Source organism: Amia ocellicauda, chromosome 14, assembly GCF_036373705.1.
Source record: "Amia ocellicauda isolate fAmiCal2 chromosome 14, fAmiCal2.hap1, whole genome shotgun sequence".
Lineage (NCBI taxonomy): Eukaryota > Metazoa > Chordata > Actinopteri > Amiiformes > Amiidae > Amia > Amia ocellicauda.
Genome location: NC_089863.1, coordinates 12,780,304 through 12,803,712, shown reverse-complemented (window position 1 = coordinate 12,803,712; position 23,409 = coordinate 12,780,304). Strand labels below are relative to the sequence as shown.

Below are 23,409 nucleotides of genomic sequence, written 5' to 3'. Positions count from 1 at the left end.
GAATATTTGACATATTTTCAAAATTGAGGAAGGAGAACGAACAAGCAACAAGTTCCTCTGTGCAAAACAAACAAAAGCAAAAGCTCAATAGACTGGAATGCCTTTAAAAGGACATTAAACAAAGAAGTATCTTGTTTAATCTGTAAGATGTGTATTTTCAAAGAGAACTAATTCAATATTATAGTATTTGAAACCAAATCAGCAGAAGTGAATCGGAGGAAGATCTTACTCAATAAGTACTTACTTACTCAATTACTCAATAACAGGAGCAGAGGAGGAAGATGCATGGGACGGGGCCACTGGGAAACGGCCAAGGGTGACTGGAGAGGGGGAGGGGGTGACAGACGAGGGAGATGGGGCTACACATCTTCTCTGTCTTGTGTGTGTTTAGTTATTACTGATAACTAATCCCGATTCTTTCCCATCCACGCACCGGAGGTCCGGCTGCGCTTTCGGTTTCAGTTTCATTCATCTGTTGTATCAATCCCCGAAGTTCCAGGAACATCACTGGGGCACAGGCCGATAACGTTCCCTTGACGGGGGGGGCAGCTCCAGTCAGGATATGATGATACACTGCCTCGGTTCAGCCAAAATCCTCGTCATGGGAAGCAAATACACAACGCCATGTCCGTAGTAGTGTCTCAAGGCGACCCTGTCGACAACCCCTCGGCTCCTCGAGCCCACTCCACCAGGCCCCCTATCTCAGTGGAGCAGACTGGGCACAAATCTACTTCTACTATATCAGGGGACTGGTAGTGAAACAACAACACCTCTCATTTGCAAGCTGTTTGCGGCCCCAACTTCAACCAGGAAATCTCTTTATGGTCCCAGATACTGTGGGATCCCAGATACTTTTAAAAAAATGTCTCGCTGAATACGGTTACCTGTGAACCTATATCCAGCACACAAGAGAGACAGACCCCCTCTACAGTCATCTCAACCCCTAGACAATCCCCCCACCAAATTGGGCCTACAAACAGCTGAGTTAACTTTTGCCAAACCCCCACCCACATGTCCTACCGTGGTCGGGGATAGGGGCAATGTCGATGCAAATGCCCCTCTTGTCCATACTGGAGGCATATCGGCTGTCCTTGCCTCGTCCAACGGGGCTCTATACTTGTCTGGTACTGTTCATCTTCCACCCGACTGCCCCGGTCTGCCACCCTCTGCACTACGGCTGCTGCAGGGCCGGATTGACCCAACTCCTCTTTCAAAAGGCGGCCCAACTCCTGTACCTGCTGTTTCAAATCCTCCCGCAATCCAGCCCCCAAGGCCGCCCTCCACGAGGTTGGACTCACGGAGGGTTTTTGTTCATTAGCGGCTGAGACCACCCGGTCACTTCCTTGGCCTCTCCCCAGCCTTCAGTCTCCAAGGCTTGCACCGCTTTGAAGGGCATGCCTGGTTCCCGGCGAACCAGTCGCAGGAGCTCCTGCTTCAGGGACCCCGCCAACAACCCTGCAATGTACTGGTCCTGCAGCATATCCCCCGTGGCTCCTCCTGGCGCCACCTGGAAAATAATTCAGTGAAGGCCCCCAGAGTCTCTCCTTTGTGCTGTTTAGTCTGGAGAAATTGTGCCCGCAGCCCAGCCTTTGAATCATGCAAAAGGTAAAGATTATCCAATGCCCAAAAAATGTGCTGGCTAGTAGACCTTTCCCCTGTCTCCAACAAAGAGATCTCCATCTTTGCAAGGTCTTCAAGGGCACCATACAAAAAATCTGCCTTCTGTGGCTCATTCAATTCTTGTGCTCTTAGCATTGCCTGGACCTGCTCTTTCCATTTCCTGTATTTTTCCCCCTTCTTCCCTTTTGAATTTGGGGATCAATGGGACCCCCATAAACCATGGCATCACCACCGTGCTTATCCGTGGAGGAGCTAACTCTGGAGCTTGCAAACTCCCCCGTCCATGTGAGGTATCTGGGGTCCTGCTGACGCTACGCCAAAAGCTTGTCACACCCTAGTGGGTGCTTAGGGGGAACTACACTACCCGACCACGCCACCTCATTTGATATACGAGGGACTCGTCTACCCACTCCAATACTCTCCCTGGGCAGGCTCGATGGAACCCCAAGACACTCCCACACAGGCAGGTAAGATATAACAATACTTATTTTATAAAGCTACAGACAGGGCATGTAGACTGTCCTGGATAATTGTACAGAACTATATAAGTTGTCCAGATGTACAGATTCTCACTGAAATTGTATATGTCACTGGATTGTATCCATTCAAATGGTGCTATACTTGGCTTTTCCGTTAATTTCATTGCAGGTGTCCCTGACGGGTTTTCATTGTGTTGGTGGAAGACAGTGGTTTACTCTGTGGGTCTGGTCCTCATGCTCTCAGCCATCAGTGCAGTCCATGTCTGGGAGATGGTTAGAAACCACTGAGCTGATGCTGGTGTAAATAACAGGTGTACATAGCAGTAGATTGCAGAAGGAATCAAATCTGTATTATATTCATTCCATTTCTTAAGGGTAGCAGGGTCTTCTGTTTTTCTTTATTAATTAATTAATAGACCATTGAGGATCTTTGTTTTGCATTCATGATTTTGTTATTTTAAGCAAGACTATGAATATGAAAAAATACATAGGCACTGACATCTCAAATTAGTGTGGATTTTATATCTGTAATGTATAAGGAGGCTTCAAACACACAAATATGATTATGCTTCGCTTATTCTACACCGGGAATGTAGTACTGTGTGTTAAGCATATGGCTAGATCCTATTAGTGTTTCCTTCTTCAATGGATATCTGATGTCTGTTTGATGCTTTCGTTTCCTTTAGAAATGTACTTTGCGCAAGAATGATCCCAAAGACAGACATAAACCTGCAGTTTTAAATGTTCATACATTAGTTATATGCACATGTACATTTAAAAATTCAATTACTGAACAATCATCCATGACAAACAATATTTTATTCCATATATCTGTATATTTCAGGTGCATATATATATATATATATATATATATATATATATATATATATATATATTTTTTTTTATTATTATGAATTTGTTCAGTTGATCATGAAATCCTTTCTGTCACTCTCAGGTCCTGTACAGTTTCTCTTATGCCTCCTTTTCCTGTTAAAAGACAGATTTATTTAATTAGATGTTATTCAATACATTTACAATTTGATCATCAACTCTACCTCCTCTCTTATCAAACAGACATGTCTGTGGAACATGGCAAAGTGGAGGCTTTACATTCACCAACAGGATGCACTCATTTTCTGTGTTTTCTCTTGTAGATATATAGTCCTTCAAGCAGCTATTGACCTTCAACCTCACACCCATGTAAGAAACAGTATTCATATCACTGAACTCTTTTGACGTGATCTTTCAATGCAGCTGGTATCTGATGAAGACTCACCTGTGTCTCAGTGTCTCCCAGACATGCACTGCAATGACAGCAGACAGCATGACAAGCAGCCCCACAGAGAACAGCACTGACTTCAGCAGACACCCTATAGAGACGTGGAAGACACTGGGTCCTAATGGAGCAAAACATATTTTGCCATGTTAGCAATGGTTTTCTTACTGCCACTCGACCTATCAAACATGCAGTTGAAGTCTTCACAGCTGGAACTGAGACTTGCTTTCTTCGACCAGTGTTAAGCTGTGCTTGAAGCTGTTGTCCTGTGAGCCACCTATCATGCAAGCTGTTGTCATAAACTTGTCTTGTGATTGTGTTGTGGCTTTGGGTCTGCCAGATCTCTTCCTGTCAGAGTTTCCTCCAATTTCCAAGTGCCTTTTATGCTGTACTTAAAAACTGTGCTTAAATTTCAATAAAAACTGGAAAAATGGGGTGTTCTAAAACTTTTGATCTGTAATGTAGTTCCAAAGGAAAAATATATTTAAACGTATTCATCAAAATACTTTTGACTGTGTATAGACCTGTAGAGAATACTTAAGGTACAAATGTGCTATCCACACAACTTATTTAAAAGGTCTATTACCCGACTATTTAGTCCGTGATTTGGGACCATTTGCTTCCAGCAAATGTGCTAAGGTAACAAAATGGTAAATTAAAATTCCTTCAAGCTGGATGCACAGAATTAAAAAGGTTTCAATGGAGTCAATATGACTCTGGGTGAGTAAGCCATCAGGCTAAAATGCCAAAATTCAAGAGTTCTGCTACATCTGAATAAACAATCCGTGCCACCATGTCGCTAAAAGTGTCTCACTTTGTCACATTTACTTTCTAACTCAAACTGGTATTTAAATAGTAAGTCACACACAGTGGTGAAGATGTACCAATTCTTTGGCCAAAATCCTGCCCTTTACACACACTTTATTAGAAACCAACAGACTCACAAAGTGTTATTCTGATTATGCTGTGGCTTCATTCCTATTCTTATCTGCATCAATGTTAAACATGAAAATCTCTAAATCTTTGAATAGCTTTACCTTGTGTGTAGCACTCATTACCCTCAATAGTATCAGACCAATTGCTGACAGGATTGGAGGCGACACAGGTGTAGGAATAATCATCATCTGTAGGTTTAACAGTCAACTGCAGAACCGATTGCTTTGTTTCTTCTGGATTCTTGTTCTTGCCTTTCAGCCAAATTAGATCAACCTGGCTGCCACCCGTCACAGTGCAGTTTAAAGTCAAGTGGCAGGTTTTGTTGTCTGTCCCGTAGCTCTGCTGTGATTGTATTTGCACCAATCTGATCCTCTCTGTTAAGGATAAAAGTAAAAAAATCAGAAGATCATAACACAATGTAGAAGAAATTATCTTTAATACCACGTACTTGATAAATAAATACTGTGTAGTACCTATTGACCCTTACTTAGCAGTTTTTATATTTCAATTGTTAAATTGTTCAGACTATCAATTCATTATAGACTGGGCTGCCACAAACTCCATGGAATTGAAACCCTACCATACACATGAAGAGTTATATTGTTTCCAGGGAACTGGCCTAAAGATCCATCTCCAATGAACATATAATTTCCTCTGTCTTCAGCTTTCAGAGAACTGATGGCCAGAGAACCGTCTTTTGTGACAAAACTCAGTCTATCAGCAAGTAATGTAGGCCATACATGATTTTCATTATTATAGAAACGACTTAGAATCTCCCAGTCTTTTGTCCAAATCACCAGGACTGGGCTGGCAGAGCTGTAGGTTCCCTCGTCGAGCCCTGAAGGCAGGACAACCGACTCTCCCAGGATTCCATTGACCAGCACTGGAGGGGAGCCTCTGATTGGCCCCTGAAGAGCTGGAAACACAATAACTTACAGTATTTTCTGTGATGCATCAAAACCTCATATTATATATATATATATATATATATATATACTTAATATCCATTCTCATCACACATGGCTGACCACACGGCAGCAGAGACAGAGTCTAAAAAAGGTTAACATGGCTTAATGACAAGACTGACACTTTCCAAACTGTTACACAAAGGATTGGATGTTTAAAGTGTTGTGTTAAGCCCTAGCCAGATGTAGCTGCACTTAATGTTGAACTCACATGTTTTACAAACTTTATAATTAGCAAGATTGGCACCACCCAGGCTGATAGACAATATGTAATGTTCAAATTGATATTAAAAGCAAAAGTAACTTGTTAAGCTTTGTTGTAGCCAAGTGCGAATTGTGCTTCATATTGAAAGCTTATATGTGGTTATTGGTTATTAAATGAAGCACTTAGATCCTAGCTTTACTAACGACAAGACCCGCACCTACCAGGCCTATACAAATGAAAAGGCATTTAACTGAACACAGTCAATATTAACTTCATGTCAGTCTTGTCATTTATTAAGTCTGGATATCAATGGTTAAGTTTTTAGTACAGTAAACCACATTAAGCACAATGCAGCTTGGCTACAATACAATAGGGCTTAGAAAAGATGTCATTGTAATGATGTAATATCATTTTATACATCCAATCTTTTGTGTAACAGTTTGGAAAGTGTCCGTCTTGTCATTTATAGATTGGATGTAAACGGCTGTGTTTTAATACAGTAAGTCACGTTGAGCATTTTCTACATTAAGTGATATTCACCTTAAGTGAATTAATATACGCGGAGCCTAAGGTCATAATCATATTGTTTATGTTGGTAAAAACATATCCATCCTTTATTCATAGCAGGACGTGCATAAGTAATGGTTATGCTTAAAGCATTGCCTCTACTGCAGTGTGGTCAGCCATGTGTGATGAGGATGGAGATCGACAGTGCGGTGATCATCTAGGATGTGTGGTCAGCCATGATGCCTGATGTGCACGTTGTGTTTGAGTCTATGTGAAAACAGTCAAAAAGAGCTGCGAGCGAGTAGAGAGAAGTGTGCATGTGTAAACGAGATTGAACAAGCGCAGAATTTAATTGTAAGCGTAAAATAAAAAGCGTAAGTATAGTTTTTCACGTTTTCAAGTTGTATTTCTGTGCTAATTTTAAACGTCCACACTGACCATGAGCTGAACATGACCCAGTACAAGCTGCTCAGCCAATCACAGTGCAATACATGACTTGCCTTCCGTTTCCACTATACTCTCACACATACACACATCCTGCTCTCACATACATATATTCTCTTCTTACATCCATATATTATATATAATATTGCATGTATACATTGACTGCATGTGCATGAGAGCAAAAGTATGAATGTGAGAGTGAAAATATATGTATGTGAAAGGAGAATGTATGTACATAACTAACTGAACATCAGACAATACAGTGTTCACCAACAAGAAAGCACACAAAACAAACAAAAGCAAAACGTTTCCACTAATAACAGGAAACAGTACACAGAAAACAAAAACTCTCTTTATACTGCAATAACTGTCCTTCTAAATATCGCTCTACCTCCTCTCTCCAAAATGCTCTGTCATGGCACCATCTAACACTTTCAGTTTTCCCCACTAGATGTCACCAACAACCTTTCTTACCAGTCACTTCCCCCAGCTCCCTTCAATCAACATTCCTGAACACCATGTGCACTTGTCCAATTTACCCCTGCTCCCATTCATCCTGCACCTTCCAACCTGGTTCTCTGCTCCCTATAAAGACCTCTCACTAACACTCCATCAACGCAGTATTCACTATATCTCCGAGCAGTCTACCCATGCCTAGATATTGCCCTGAATCCTTGACTTCCCAACCACGACCTTGATCCTCCCATTTGCCTGATCGCCCGACCCTTGCCTGTGACCATGACCACGTCTTTGCCTTGCCCTTGATTACTCTGTCCTGCCGGTATCCGACCCACACCTGTTTGATCACCTTTACCAGCACCGCAACTGGGACCCCTGTTCCCGTGCCCGGCGGTATGTTACATGCTCCTACTAGTCTCCCTTTGCTGTAGTCAAGAGGCTCCATTTATCCATTAGGCCCCGCCCACCGCTCAAACCAACTATAACTTGTACAGGTAATCATAATACATCCATCAAAATAGCACTGTTAGATCTGTTAAGTTTTACCTTTTTCATTAATCTTTCAACATATAACAATAAAGCAGAGATGAACCAGACCGTTTCCTACCAAAAGGACAAGGTTTAATCAAGATTTAACCTGGATAAGGGCGTCTGCCAAGAAATAATAATAATAATAATAATAATAATAATAATAATAATAATAATAATAATAATAATAATAACTAGTTGCATGCAACTTTTAAGGCTTCCATGTTGTATCAGTAGGTTTCAGATTTGAGCAGGCATTTGTAGTTTAAATGCATGTGTTATTAAATGTGTAATTTTCAATTTCAATCCATTGTAGTATACATTTGAGGTTTTCAATCTTGTCATTTGTAGTGCATATTTCAGTGTCACTGAACCATAATATTAATTTCTTGCATGCATCAATGATGTAAGGTACCATTGTATTTTTCACTTAATTCCAGCATATATGTGAAGTTTTCATTCTTGTGGTATTCAAGATGCAGAATGCAATTTATAAACTTGTCCACATGATGGAGGCAGAGGTATACATAAGGAATGTCATGATGTGGGTAAAATGTGAAGCTTTCATTTTGATAGGTGTACAGCAGCCGTGTTTTATTTCCTATCAGCTTGCTGTATCAACGTTGATAGATCTTTGTACTAGTGTTACCCACTGAAAACTTAAGTATATTAGGCTCTATAGTTCTGAAGATATTTGCTGTCATAAGTGACATTTTGTAACGCAATTTGCCACCATGCCGTATCACCATTGGTGAAGAAACTGATCCCAATCAAGCTTAACAATGTAATGTATTATTGTACCAAGTTTTGTGAGTTTGTGAATTTGGCATACATATTGTTTGTGGGGTCAAGTGTCATATGTTTGTAAATACACATATTTAACATACATTAAAGTCATTGTCTTATGGCGGCTATGTTTTAGAGTGCACCTACTTGCCTTTTACATATTTGACAGATGGAAGTAACTATGTAACTTACACAGATTTCAGAACAGTGGGCTGTATAGTTCCTTAGCAGTAGCCATTTTAATATTCGACCACTGACACATGTTGAATCCAACATTACGGCTTAACTGTGTACCCCACAAACTTCATTCTCAGTTTTTTTGTTCAAGGCATAACCATAATCATATGTGGAGAGTTTCATGTGTGTACTGCATTCCAGTGTGCAGGAAATGTGTAACTTGTCTGATTCGGTGCGTATGTTTTTTTTCATTGGCCCTCAGCACCCATGTCTATCTCTGGGGCAACTCGCCTTTAACAACCTTGGAAGTACTCTGTACTAGTGTCAAGCATACCAATCTGTGGCACAGTGGGTATAAGTGGCATGGAGTAGAAGGCACCAAAGCTTGAACCAGAAAATGCAGCCTGGCGGACAAAGCGCGAGACCGAGCAATTTCTGATGAACAAGCGTAATAGTGGGGCATAAGGTATGCATGTGTATGAAGTGGCATATGCATGTGTCCATTGGTTTTGAGAAGAAGATTTTTGTACCATTTCACAATTCCACCTCTAATCGCAACATGGCGGCGGCACCATGTGACCGACACGTGCATGGAAGTCTAATAATTATTATTATTATTATTATTATCATAATAATGTCCCAGGTGTCTTCCCCCTTCTCACGGAACACGTTTATCCGACCCAGAGCCAGCTTGTAAACAGAACCCAGATTTTATTTCCTACGCTTACACAGATAATGGGGTTATTTGAAAAGTAAATCTGAAACCTTCTGTTGCCGTTAGCTGTGTGCACCCATGAAGCGGAGCATCCACAAACAACACAGACCTCTGCAGTACTGGAGTATTCTGGGCTGCTTATTACCAGAGGAATCACTGCAAACCCTGCTATGGGGTGCAGGATAGTGCGTTATGAGTATTCAGTGAGGGAAATACTGGTGTTTGTGTGTCTAGTTTTGTCACAATGCCAATGTACGATCTATGATTATTGTATACATCACTGAATATAATAGTTGACTTTATGTAACCATATTTAAAATGCATTAAACATTAGTAACAACAATTTTCTACAGTTAAGTACACACCATAGTGTGATAGGGAAGGCTCCCAGGGAAGAGGAGTCCAAGCAAGGAGTGTAATCAAAGCCGGCTAACAATAGTGTTCAAGGGCATCCATAAGGTGAGGTCGATGAGGTAGAAAAAGGGTCAATCAGGTGAACAACACAAAGAAGGCAATCCAAGAGGCAATGTTCAAGAGAAGGAAAACAAAGATCGGCAACGGGGAAACACAAACACTGTGGGGATATAATCACAGGGACAGAAAACTTGGGAATGTCACAGGGATGTAAACAAGGAGGGAAGTCATAAAGGGGTATATATGCAGAGGAGAGGGAAGCAGGATACCAGTGGTGGGGAGAGCTGAAAGAATAGACAAGAGGAGTGAATGAACCAGTGCATATGCTGTTGAGGAATAAAAATTGAACAAGAGCACATGGTGATGAGGAATGTTTGAGACATGGTGGAATTAGGGAGATGATGTTCTCTGGTGGTGGACTGGGGAAGTGTGGAGCGAAGATGTGAGAGATACATGCTAAATTAGTTTGAAGCTTATAAACAGACATACAATTAAAACAATTGTAAGATTCAAATAGTATACATCCACAAGCACTTTCAAAAATGTTTTCGAAACTGGTTTAAAATAAACACTTTTGATCATGTTTGACAATCGACTGTACATGTTTTGGTATTCATAATTAGCAGTGAAGTATTTATATATATATATATATATATATATATATATACACACTACAGTTTACTTTTCAATGCAGTATACTTTCCCTCTCTACATTTGTGCATGTATTTCCACAATGGTGAATGACACAAATCAGCCATAAATCAAATTAAACCTGGGGCTTCAAAAAAAACTTTCAGCCCAAAAAATGAATACGTTTTCAAAATAAAGTGACATTTATTAGATTAAAAAAAGTTTGTTTTACAATTTTACTTTATAACACAAAAAAATAATACAATATAACAAAGAACAATTGGAATAAATTTAGAAAGTTTTGGATAAAAACTGAACATGTCCATAGTGTTCAAATAACATATTTTTGTTGTTAAAAATAGACTTTATAGAAAACCTCACAATTTCTACACTAAAAAAACGTTTCTGTTCAGGATCAATTGGGGCATATTGCAGATTTTCCATTTTAGATTTTACATAACCATTTTAGGATGCTAATTGAAATCCCTATATGCAGTTTTAAATCTTCCAAAATCTAAAATTGTGTTCTAAATTATAACATTAGTTTTCTACAATTTAACATAAGTTCCAGAAAATGTAACCTTTACTGTATCAGTTTTTGAAGCACAGATGTTGTCTACCAGACTAATATTGTTGCAAATGCTATCATGCTATGGTTTTATATAGCACGTATTTATATCATGCTCTCTATCATTCAGAACCCAACAGTGTCTTGTGCAATTCATACGCATTTGGAATATTATGCAATTTCACTCACCATATAGAAGCAGACAGACTGCCAATGGCTGTCTGAACTCAGGGAGACCTTGAAACACAGCCATTACTTTGTATAAGCAGATCACACAAAACCTTTTGCTAGTTTTCTGTTTTAAGGGACTGGGTGACTAGGTGTCAGTGTGCATTTACCTGTGTGTTTGTGAGAGAGACTTGTTACTTCCTGAGGCTTCAGTCTGAGTGTCCGACTGTCTTGCATGTCACGGTAGATTGATACCACTGCATTATTTTTTATTAAAACATAATTGCCACACAAGGTATATTAATCTACCAGATTTAGTTATTTTACAAAATGAAAAAGCAGTAGATATTAAGTAAATATACACTGAAAAAAATGAGGTGCATTGGTAATGATTGAGTGCAAGTGCTAACAAAACAAAACAAAATAATATGGAAGGGTTACTAATGTAGCCAAATGAACAAACCTCTACTTCTTGTATGTAATGGCAGGGCAATGGGAGAATCTGTGGGACTTTGTTTTGAGGGTTTGAGGAGTTTTATATGTACTTTGCATTATAATCCTGAAAGTTAATGTGTGATGAAATGTGATTCATGCATTTTACTGCACAGTAGCAATACTGCAACATTTACATGATGTATTAATTGTATGATGCACTTATTCTTTATTCTTTAATGTTGTGGCATGCTTTGGCATGGTGTTCCACTATATACAATTAAGATTGATTTCATTTGAATGAGGATTATAGAATCTCATTGTCCAAAACAACAGGGACATATTCCAAAAATGATCGAGCTAGTGAAGTGCTGTTACTATTCCTTTATATATTTGTAAATTGACATTAATCTGTGAGCAAAAATTGAACCTGCATATTTATAAGCTTTTTCATGAAGAATATGTGCCTTTGTTTATTCAACTTCATACTCTGCAGCAGACTCCCATTAACAGACTGGAGCTGCACTTGCTCTTCAGACTACAGAGGGATACAGGGGTGGGTTCAAGGTGTTGGCAGTGGATGCAGCTGGTGGGTGGGTGGGATGGTTCCAGATGGTACAGAATTTGTAAATATCACACATAGGACTTTGCAAATTTGCTGTCAAATGTATTTGAGCTACAGTTTAGAGCTGAGGGCACATGCCTAGATCTCTCATTGTCTGACTCAGCCTGAGATGATGATTATAAACTCCAGGCACACTAACTCCTTTCTGATGTCACCACTGAGGTAGTCCTTCCATTGTTTGAAGCATTCCCAATGCCGACATGTTACTCCATAGATTTATTTCTTGGCAGATTTAGGATATCGCCTTGTAACATCATAACTTGATTGAGCTAGGAGTGATGAAAAGCAAAAAATACATCTGTTGAAACAGGAAGCAAGAGCAAGTGCAGGATGATTTGATCTAGCATGTTCTTAAGTGAGATTTCTGCTTCGAGATCAGCCTTGGCTTGTGCTCGTGAAGTCATTTTCTGTTTGTCGTTGTGCACCTTTGTGTTGATGTATTTACATATTAATTCATCATCTGCCTTTATGCGAGATTATTTATATTCCAAAACATAGAAATTTGTTATGACTTATTGTAGGGAAGTACGGATGGATTACAATTCTCTGTAATATTTTAGTCAATTTCTGCTTAAGACCTTTATGTTTTGTAGACATAATGTGAAAACTGTACGAATGTGAAAAGATTAACAATGAAACACCTCTAGAAACCCCAGAAACAAGCAGTTTGTATCAGCAGTTCAAATGTATAACTTCCTTGATATGAATGTTTTTCTTTACTGTTTTTTAAAACTATGAGACCTGAGTTTTCTGAAGACCTGTGACCACATTGTCTGCAGATGACTGGGGTGTGAATAGCAAGATAAGAACAGGTTGTATTCAAATATGTTCAACTCATTCAGCTATCATTTATGTTTGAGAAAGCGTCTGGTTGAGTAAACAAGTTACTTTTGAAATTAGTAAATGGGTCCCAAAGCTGCCATCTTTTTCCCATGAGCACTGATGAAAATCAAGCACATAAACCCCAATTTTACTAATTTCCTTCCTCTGCCAATGGATGGCACTTTGCATGGTACAGTAACACAGTTGTGCTGCTTCCACACCAACCTACAAGACCATCATGGTAATGGGTCTTGTAGCTTAAAGAACCATGAACAGAGGCTCAAAGAAATACTGTACTACACTCCCCCACACGTTGTTACCGATATATCATTAACATAGCATTTGGCCCTCTTAGTTAACGTTTGTTAACATTGATTATCTGGTATTACTGCTTTGAGGGGGAGTATATCTTAGACAAACCCACAGTGAGAGTAGTTTTTTATTATTATTATTATTATTATTATTATTATTATTATTATTATTATTATTATTATTATTATTATTATTATTATTATTAAAATAATTAGCAACATACCTTGTTTTCTCTTAATCATTATTCCAGTAATTATACACTCACCTAAAGGATTATTAGGAACACCTGTTCAATTTCTCATTAATGCAATTATCTAATCAACCAATCACATGGCAGTTGCTTCAATGCATTTAGGGGTGTGGTCCTGGTCAAGACAATCTCCTGAACTCCAAACTGAATGTCTGAATGGGAAAGAAAGGTGATTTAAGCAATTTTGAGCGTGGCATGGTTGTTGGTGCCAGACGGGCCAGTCTGAGTATTTCACAATCTGCTCAATTACTGGGATTTTCACGCACAACCATTTCTAGGGTTTACAAAGAATGGTGTGAAAAGGGAAAAACATCCAGTATGCGGCAGTCCTGTGGGCGAAAATGCCTTGTTGATGCTAGAGGTCAGGGGAGAATGGGCCGACTGATTCAAGCTGATAGAAGAGCAACTTTGACTGAAATAACCACTCGTTACAACCGAGGTATGCAGCAAAGCATTTGTGAAGCCACAACACGTACAACCTTGAGGCGGATGGGCTACAACAGCAGAAGACCCCACCGGGTACCACTCATCTCCACTACAAATAGGAAAAAGAGGCTACAATTTGCACAAGCTCACCAAAATTGGACAGTTGAAGACTGGAAAAATGTTGCCTGGTCTGATGAGTCTCGATTTCTGTTGAGACATTCAGATGGTAGAGTCAGAATTTGGCGTAAACAGAATGAGAACATGGATCCATCATGCCTTGTTACCACTGTGCAGGCTGGTGGTGGTGGTGTAATGGTGTGGGGGATGTTTTCTTGGCACACTTTAGGCCCCTTAGTGCCAATTGGGCATCGCTTAAATGCCACGGCCTACCTGAGCATTGTTTCTGACCATGTCCATCCCTTTATGACCACCATGTACCCATCCTCTGATGGCTACTTCCAGCAGGATAATGCACCATGTCACAAAGGTCGAATCATTTCAAATTGGTTTCTTGAACATGACAATGAGTTCACTGTACTAAACTGGCCCCCACAGTCACCAGATCTCAACCCAATAGAGCATCTTTGGGATGTGGTGGAACGGGAGCTTCGTGCCCTGGATGTGCATCCCACAAATCTCCATCAACTGCAAGATGCTATCCTATCAATATGGGCCAACATTTCTAAAGGATGCTTTCAGCACCTTGTTGAATCAATGCCACGTAGAATTAAGGCAGTTCTGAAGGCGAAAGGGGGTCAAACACAGTATTAGTATGGTGTTCCTAATAATCCTTTAGGTGAGTGTACATCCAATAATTAGCAAAACTAGGATACAAGAAATGGCGAGATATCTGAGATCTGAAAAGAAAACACAGGCAAGAGGAAAATAACATTAAAGTTAGTTATTTTTCTGTTGTTGACTGGCAGAGCAAACATATTTAAGAGTTATCTTGGTCACAGATTTTTTAAGATTTAAAGAAGTATACAGTAACAACCATGAGACTTTTCATAAACTCCCCCAGTGACTTCTGTGCATCACTTGGGTTTGATCTGTGGCTTGTATGATGATTGAAACTTGCCTTTACTGCCTTAAAATGAGTAAATGCCAAATATAATTGAATCATTTTTGTAAAACCAAATGAATGGTGTGGTAGAAGAAAAAATGTACTTCTGAGAATATCATGAAGTCATAACTTTCCCTGTCTATGTTAGACACCTGCATTTCCCCCAGCACTGACCCAAAGGAAACAATGGTTTTAGCAGGGTGGTTTGGGATTTTATATTGTCCCTTTGCTCTACTTCTGTTTGTTTTCCTTTTGAAGGGTCCTGAATTAGATTTTGGTGGCAGGTTTCTTAAAAGGAAAAGCTCCCATCTTGCTTGGAACTCGAATATATATATATATATATATATATATATATATATATATATATATATATATATATATATATAGTGTAGTTTTTAGACAGTCTGGGTTTCAAAGCAAAGGATCACAATGCTTTTAATCAGCAAGAACTGGCCTTTTTATTCATTAACCACACCTGCAACCCTCTGACGAGAGCAAAAGGCTGTAGATTGAGGCTTATGGACAGCCTGTGTTGACCATAATGTATATAAGCTATGCCAAATATGTTTTTCTTTGAACTAGTCTAGCATGAGTTTCCACTTGGCCTGGTCTAATTTGCTGAATATATTTCTTAGCCTGACAAACCCTTTATACCAAATCTGTGTAGTGTTAACAGTTTGGTTATAATATGTATAAACTGCAAGTTGTGCACCCTTGACAAGATGTGATTTATAGATCTGATCTGCTGCAGTAGGACTCCGAATAAAACGTCTTATCTGCAAACGTCTTTGCTGCCCAGAGTTTGTATTTATGCTGGTTTTGTTTCTGACTCATAATTGGCTAATATAAATTGTGATAGGGTCCTGGTTTCAGTTCTACTATATCAATAAATAAAAGCTAAATAAAAGGAAGAAAGCAGGGGGAAAATACTAAGAAACATCTTAAAGGTTTTGTCACTTTAAGAAAGCAGTTAATTTATTAGTGTCCATGAACCAAGTCCTGCAGATTAATGACACAGTTAGGCAGTGACACTAAACAATGCACAAAACATAAAAGAGGACAACTACAGTATCATTGTTCAATAGCGCATTGCAAATGGAAGCAACAAGCTATGTAAATTAGCTTTCTTTTGTATAAAATATAGTTAAAGATAATGTAAATGTATTAAATGTGATTGTTCTGTGTGCAGAGTGTAGGTCCAGCGGAGATGGAAAGTTTGCAACAGTTGGAGCACAGGTTTAATTCTTGTTCTCAGATGTTGTTATCACTGGATAGACTCAGAAGCAGAAAGAGTTGCAATTTGAATTGGTATCATGGCAGCGTGTAGTCTCCTTTTTCCAGTGGTTCACTTATCCGCACAGAAAGGTCTCTGGTGCTGGGATGTATTGTCAATAGTGCCTGCTAGTGTCCAAAGCAGATATAGTCTTTAAACTGTTCTGTGATTCAGACCCAGATTTCAGTGGATCAACCGATCTTCCCCTCATGTGAATAGGTGCTGAGATCCAGTGCTCTTCTATTCTCCCACCATTGTAAAATCTATGTGCTCTCTCTTTATTTATCTATATTTATTTATTTATCTTCTTGGTGCTGTGAGGTGAATATGTCTGCTCTCACTGTGTCATACCAAGTCTCAGGCAGCTTAAAATTCCATTCCTGCAAAGACAACAAGAGGTAATAGACACAAATAATGGTGGGGAAAATATGTTTTTATTATTTTATTCTATGATGTATGGAGAGTCAACGACAAATAGAGAGATGCCAGAGATAAAAAACAAGACAGAGAGAGAGGAAGAGAAAGACATAAGAAATAAGGTGGATCTTCAGGGTATTCCAGATCAAGAGAAAGTTGGCATTGACTTTTCATTTTGAGTGTCAAAGTAATTGTGACTGATTTCATCCTATAAATCAGTTCTGACAAATAAAAACAAGTGGAAGATTTTTACCTGGCCAGTGTTCTGTATTGTAGCATAGACTGAATTGATGTCCTTAGAATCTATAGAAAAGAAAAAAAAACATTCAAAATGCAAGTACCATAAGTGTTAATACAGTGCTTTCATTTAAGCAATAGGTTCTAATCTAAAATAGAGTAATAATACAGAGACACACCAGGTTGAAATGGACTCACCTGAACGTAAAGGAATTTCACACTTTTGTGAGTTTTACATTCTGGAGTGAATAAAACTAGAAACTATGTACATGTATATTATTTTGTAAGATATGACAGTATTGTGGTAAGGTGTCATTATTACAAGAGGAAGGCTGATGCATACAATTAAAATGCATAAAAGGGCTTTGTGAATCTCTTTTTGCAGTAAAATAGAGGCAATAATCACCTGTATCTGAATCTTTCTTGCAGAAGAAAATGATTTTGATTACAACACTGATGGCCATGACCAGGGTAAGGCACAGGACACAAGCCAAGATTATGGCCGTCAAGATCTGGTTTTGTTTCCCACCTAGAATGACAGACACCTCTCGTTGGAAACACAAACGGTCTGTGCTGGCACTGACACATACTCCTATATACACAAAGTATATGAAAACAAGTGACAATATTATTATACAAGAAGTGCTGAACCAGCAATTCTAATCACACCATCATGTGAAAAGTCCATTCAGTTTCAGTGCTTGAGAATATGACTGTTATACACACACAATATGTACAGTACACCTGACATGTTTAGGAGCAGTAGCATTGTTTTAATTACTTTTGCCATTGCAATCACACTTACAGAGCTTTTCCTTAGAAAGTGATCTGAGGCTCCAGCTGACTCGATTACTGGCGTTGCACACAAACAAGCTGCCGTCTGTGTGGACATCTATGAGCAGAGCAGCAGACCTGTTGTAGTTTCTAGCCTCCTCTCTGCACAGATAATTGATGCAGATGAAGGTGGATAAATAGTTTCCCTTCACAGAGCATGTGATTGAGACGTTGCAGGTTTCACTGCTCGACGAATTGTAGTTCACTACCATTTCTGTTGTGCCGATCTTCTCTGAAGTACAGACATTCATGGGCAAGAGGTTAGATGCATTATAACGAAGATTTAGAACATTGATAGAGTTGTGAGCACCGATCAACAGAGATGGTGGAAGAGCCTTGAGGGATATAGCTATGGGAGTCAAACTAATGCACCCCCAACCCCAATTTTACAACATAATACCAATAGCAAAAATCACAAAATGTGCAAGTAATTTACTTCAAATGTTTCAAAGGACTAAACATGGCAACTTATGTTTGATCAAGCTTAAGAGTAGTTTTAAAACTGTCCTACGCAAAAGGAAGCACAGTCCAACTAATATATACAAATTACCCAGCTAAGTGTTTGTTTAAAGTTTACCCTCACCATATGGGCACCTGACCGATGAGACATCCTGATAAGGATGTGGTCAAGATACCAGTGGAACATGAAGGCAAGCTTGTGTTCTGAGCACCACAAGAGACCACACTGAATATTGTCACAATCACTAGCAAAGTCTTATATTGGTTTTGGAATATTCCTTATGTGACACAGGAAAAATGAAAATACATGTGCCTGACATTTGCAGAGCATCCCATAAAGAAATAATTAACACATATTGTACAGGCTAGCAAAATTATAAAAAGAAAAATCAAACTTGAAAGCACATACCTTGAATGAATAAATTGTACTTTGCAAGATTTACATCAACCTTGTCGTTATTAACCATTACTGCTGTGTAAAGGCCATGGTCTGTCTCCTCAAGGTTTCTGATGGTTAGAGATTTATTTTCCTTGCTGAACTCCACCCTGGGTTTGTATGTATCATGATAATCAACCTCATCATGTTTAGTGTTGTATTCCACTATGTTGACTTTGTTAAACTTCCATGAAATACTTTTGAACTGTAACTGTTCATGACTTTGTACTTCAAGATTAATAGAGTCTCCTTTTAATCCATATAACTCAATGGCAGGGATCTCAGTGCCCATGACTAGAAACAGAAAAAAGAAATACAAATCGTATTAACTGTTCATGCATGTATAACATTAAATCCCAAATAACCAAATTCACTTTAAATAGGGGAAAAATAACCGCACCAGGTTTTGTAGTGTAAGTTCAACAGTTTAATCAGTTGTTATAGGGTTTCAACCAGAAATTGGAATTTCAGTCTTGCAGAAATTAAAAAGACAAAAAAATGTAATGAACTGTATTTAAACTGGTAAGGCAAAGTCTATAGGGACATTGTGTTTTTGTCTTCAATATTCATCTACATTTTATTTAATTTTACTGAAAAAGATACTGCTGGACACATCCACCTCTTTTGTCTGATTTCAGTTGTTATGGCATGCTTAAGCAGTATATCAAACAGCATTAAAATAAAGATATCAGTCTAAACCAAAACAAGCAAGCAAGTGTGAAAACTCTATTCTAATTTACGGTGACATTCTGACACCTCCGCTGTAACTGCCCTTTAACACCTTTTACACATCATGGAAAGAGAAATACAAACAGCATATAATATAGAGGTGTTTCTATTGTTGATTAGCACTAATTGTACTATTTGTATTGTTATTTTATGACTTCATTCAATCTTTACTTGGGTCTGTAGCTCTTGGTCATTCACAGTTCTATTGCTAGAGTGCAAGTCTCCACCAGCCTTTGTGATTCTATTTCAATCCTATCAATGACTAAAGACCTGGAAACTGTGACCAAGCAGGTATGTAATGGCAGTATGCATTGATCAAATACTTTCTCTTGAGCCAAGGGAGTAGATTTCCTTTCAGCAATGTGTTCTTTCTTCCACATGCACATTCCACATGGTTTAGTATCAGTAGCGTTATTAAAGTAATGTGCCTTGGGCTTGGAATCTTTCAAGTTCAGTTCTGCATTCTTTATTCTGTTACAGAACAGAAATGAAGAAACAGTATTGAAGACAATGGGTGGAAGTGGGGAATTAAGTTGAACTTGGCATGTTTAAATGACTAAAGCTATATTATGTAACACCTGACATGTAATGTACAACAATATACATTTGACTAGGAATTAAGTTTACTCTGACCTCCAAATAAAATAGATTATAACCCCCACTTTAATATATAATCATTGTTAATTATGTTATTAATGTGTCATGTACATAAAGGAAAAATACCACCTTTAGTATTTTTAGTATTTCATTATATATATATATATATATATATATATATATATATATATATATATATATATATACACACACATATATACACACACACACATACGCACATATCAGAGGCACATTTCACTGCATACATAAATACAGGTTATGACATTTAATCAGCCCATGGGATTATGACCCAGATTGGGTTCAGAGTTAAAATTACATTAATTTATTATCCCCCTTCCTTTCTGTCATGTTTTCAGTGCAGAATTACTGGGTTCTTCTTTATGCATTTAATAAATGTTGGCACTTGAAGATCCTGACAAATCCAACAAAGACACCACCGATATTACAGTGCAGTACTTACAAGTGAGATATGCATCAGTTAAAATCCATAATGAAAACACAAATATCTTTAAATTATCATTTTACAAGTAATTGATAAAATAACCAGAGCCAAGATTTCAAACTGATTGAAATCTGTGCCGTAGGCCTATACTGTCTTCAAATTAAAAAATATTATCAATTCATTCTTCGAATGGACAACAATTTGTATCAATGCGTTCACAACCTATGTACATTTTGTTTTTTGAGAACTTGTAACAGCTATGAGACATGAACAGTATGGTCCTAAGATACAAATGAATAATACGATACCTGTCATATCAGTAACCGCCAATAGAAACAGCAGAATAATTTTCATTTTGCTCCAGATGGAAAGAGAGTTATAGCACATAATTGTTAAGATTGAAGCTCAATATGCAAAGCAGAAGTGGAAACTAGGTGGGCTACTCTTCTAGACCATCACTACATATACCATTATGTGGGGGGTGGGGGTGGAAGTGAAAGTGTGTGGAATGTAGGCATCACTAAGTTCAGAAGTTAATTTGATATTAAAAATATATAATAAGCAATGTTTATCTCCTTGGTAGCTACGCAAACACTGCACTGATTAATCAAAATATTTCAGTGATCGAAAAATTAAATTTGTCTTAAAAAAATGTTAGACGAATATTTGCCATATCTTCAAAATTAAGGAAGGAGAACGAACAAGCAACAAGTTCCTCCGCGCAAAACAAACCTAAAAACAAAAAGGACATTAAACAAGGTAGTATCTTGTTTGCAGCAGAAGTGATTCGGAGGAAGATCCTACTCTTTTTGTATATATATATAATTACTTTTGCATCAGTTTTAACTAACAATATATAATTACTATGCAACAACATGTGGTTATATTATACTACTGTAGCATATCACTGCCAACTGAAAAAAAGACTTCCAGTCAGACTAACAGCAATGCCATCTCTAGGATATCTTGTCATTAGGCCTAAAATAATAATTTATATGCCATAATAATTTGTTTAGACATCTTTGGAATACTCTTGCTCACCTGAAAGTATTGATCTTCATGCTCATGAGTAAAGGAAGCATCTTGCCTGTACAGGAGACCAGCCTCATCTTCTCCCAGACAGAGGTTTAAGTGATTAAAATAGTCTTCCCTCTAGTGCTTGTTGCTCCAAAACACAAAGGACCTAGTTTGGCTTGGGATGTATACATTATGTTCTATGGTGCATGGTGTACCATCATATTTCTGACAGTATACATTGTGTACTGTATGGTACCGATTCTGCTCAATCATCGCAAACCATGATATTATGTGATATTATTGTGGTACTCAGTTAAGCTTGTCTTACTATTATTTTATAAATTAAAATCATGTTTAAATCACCAAATATCTGCTTGTTAAAGTACATGCTTTACCATTTCAGACACATGATGAAATAAAGTAATAGTAATACAATATGAATATAAAAGTCCAAATCTAAACTAATATTAATTATGAAACATATTAGTCTAAAGAAAAACCGTATTCAATTTGTTAAATGTATATAAAAACACCAGAAACCTTTCAGTAACAAAATAAAACCACTTTGACAAGACTTGTCAATCAGGCAAGTAAAATAAAAGGCATCAAACAGCGACAATGAGCAGATCAAGCAGTCAGAAGAAAAGCTTAGTAATTAGTCATTTCAATTACTGCCACCAGGTTGACGATTTAAAGTTCCCCTTGCATGAAAAAGTTACAAACAATAATGTCTTCCATCTGCAACGGTAAACCTTAATGAGTTAAAGAGGTGTGAACCTGTATATAATGTTTGAATGGAGAGCATGTGTATGTGGTTTGTGTGGGAGAGGATGTGCGTGGGTGTTGTGTGCATGTATGGTAGGGTACGTGTGTAGGCATGTGTTATATGGAAGAATGCGTGTTGCTGTTTGTCTCTTGTATGTGAGTCAAGTATGTTCCATGTTAACAATGAGCTGTACTTTTAACAGTATTTTAATATTGACTGAGCATTATTTATTAATGCTGTGAATATGCTGTCGTACGTGTGTAATTGTGCCACGATATAAACTGAAAACAAATTTCTATTGTATGTACTACTGAATGGTCAATAGTTATATTTTAAAATATTATATAAACTACTAAAATAAGCATGTAATTAGAGATAATCTATAGTGAATTATTCATATTGGACACACACACACACAACTGCTCGACTCAGGTGCTGGTGCCCTGCTGTCCCTGGATTACTGCAGCTCTTTCCTTGCTGTAACTGCACTGCTGGCAGCAGCTCATGCTGGGCCGGCGTCTCTTCGGGTACTGCCTGCCCTCCAGTCACCCCGGCTACTGCACTGGTCCCAACACTGCCAACCTCGGCTCGCATCCAGTTCAAGAAAAACATATCTATTTTGACCAGTTTACACAAGTTAAAACATCTTGTGTAAAAAAATCTAACTTAACCTTAAATAAAGCTGTAAAACAGTACCTTCTGTCCCAGGTGATATTGTTAAATGTATTAATTTTCTTAGCAGATGACTTACAGAATAAACTAAATCTACACATTTCAATAATCATCATACAGTATCTGTTTCAAATATATGCAATGAAGACAAACAGGTTGTAGTTTAACAATAGCCATGTTATAGTGGAGCAGCAGTAATAATGACTGGGTCAGAGCAGAGGTCCTGTACTTAACTAAAACAGGTATAGGGGACTGAGTGGCACAACATATAGCCAACATCCACAAGGTTAACAGCACTACAATACACAATAAGAGCTGGTTTACTCCAGTACACATTTCAGTCCTATGTGTGATGTGTCTCATCTAAAATAAGCCTTAGGTTGATTAACTTTGCAGCCTGCCCACTCAAACTGCATCAGAGGACTCATCTTGTAAGGAACACCCCACAGACACAATGTGACCTTTGATCATTTCAATAAAGACACCCGTCAGTGCATATAGTGAAATCGTCTGGCAGTGTAACATTGTGCCATCTTGTTTCACAGATGTGCTTAAAAGTCAATGACATCATGATCATCACGCCACCTACGTAACATGAATATTAAGGCTGGAGTAACACGTGGATTTTGATGGATCAAGAAATGCCCGTTGAGGTCTGTCTGTGTGCGTTGGTTTTGCATCCTTACCTTTTGTCGCTTTGAT

At 38.2% G+C, this 23,409-nt stretch overlaps 1 protein-coding gene across 1 annotated transcript; it reads right to left on the bottom strand.

Annotated features, from left to right (window-relative positions):
• Positions 1-3,019: 3,019 nt before the first annotated feature.
• On the bottom strand, positions 3,020-21,275 carry LOC136767279 (SLAM family member 5). The gene is made up of 10 exons (XM_066721060.1): positions 20,561-21,275; positions 18,437-18,757; positions 17,540-17,800; positions 17,141-17,263; positions 16,751-16,800; positions 16,380-16,460; positions 10,899-11,004; positions 4,413-4,685; positions 3,376-3,496; positions 3,020-3,086 (listed from the first exon to the last, which is right to left on the bottom strand). The coding sequence occupies exons 1-10, from the start codon at positions 20,637-20,639 to the stop codon at positions 3,020-3,022; spliced, it is 1,482 nt and encodes a 493-aa protein (XP_066577157.1). The 5' UTR covers positions 20,640-21,275.
• Positions 21,276-23,409: the final 2,134 nt, after the last annotated feature.

Coding starts and splice junctions, on each gene's coding strand:
- LOC136767279 (XM_066721060.1), bottom strand. CDS start 20,639: ATGTGCTATAACTCTCTTTCCATCTGGAGCAAAATGAAAATTATTCTG. Junction 18,758..20,560: donor GGCGGTTACTGATATGACAG/GTATCGTATTAT, acceptor TTCTGTTTCTAG/TCATGGGCACTGAGATCCCT. Junction 4,686..10,898: donor AGTCTGTCTGCTTCTATATG/GTGAGTGAAATT, acceptor TATCCTTAACAG/AGAGGATCAGATTGGTGCAA.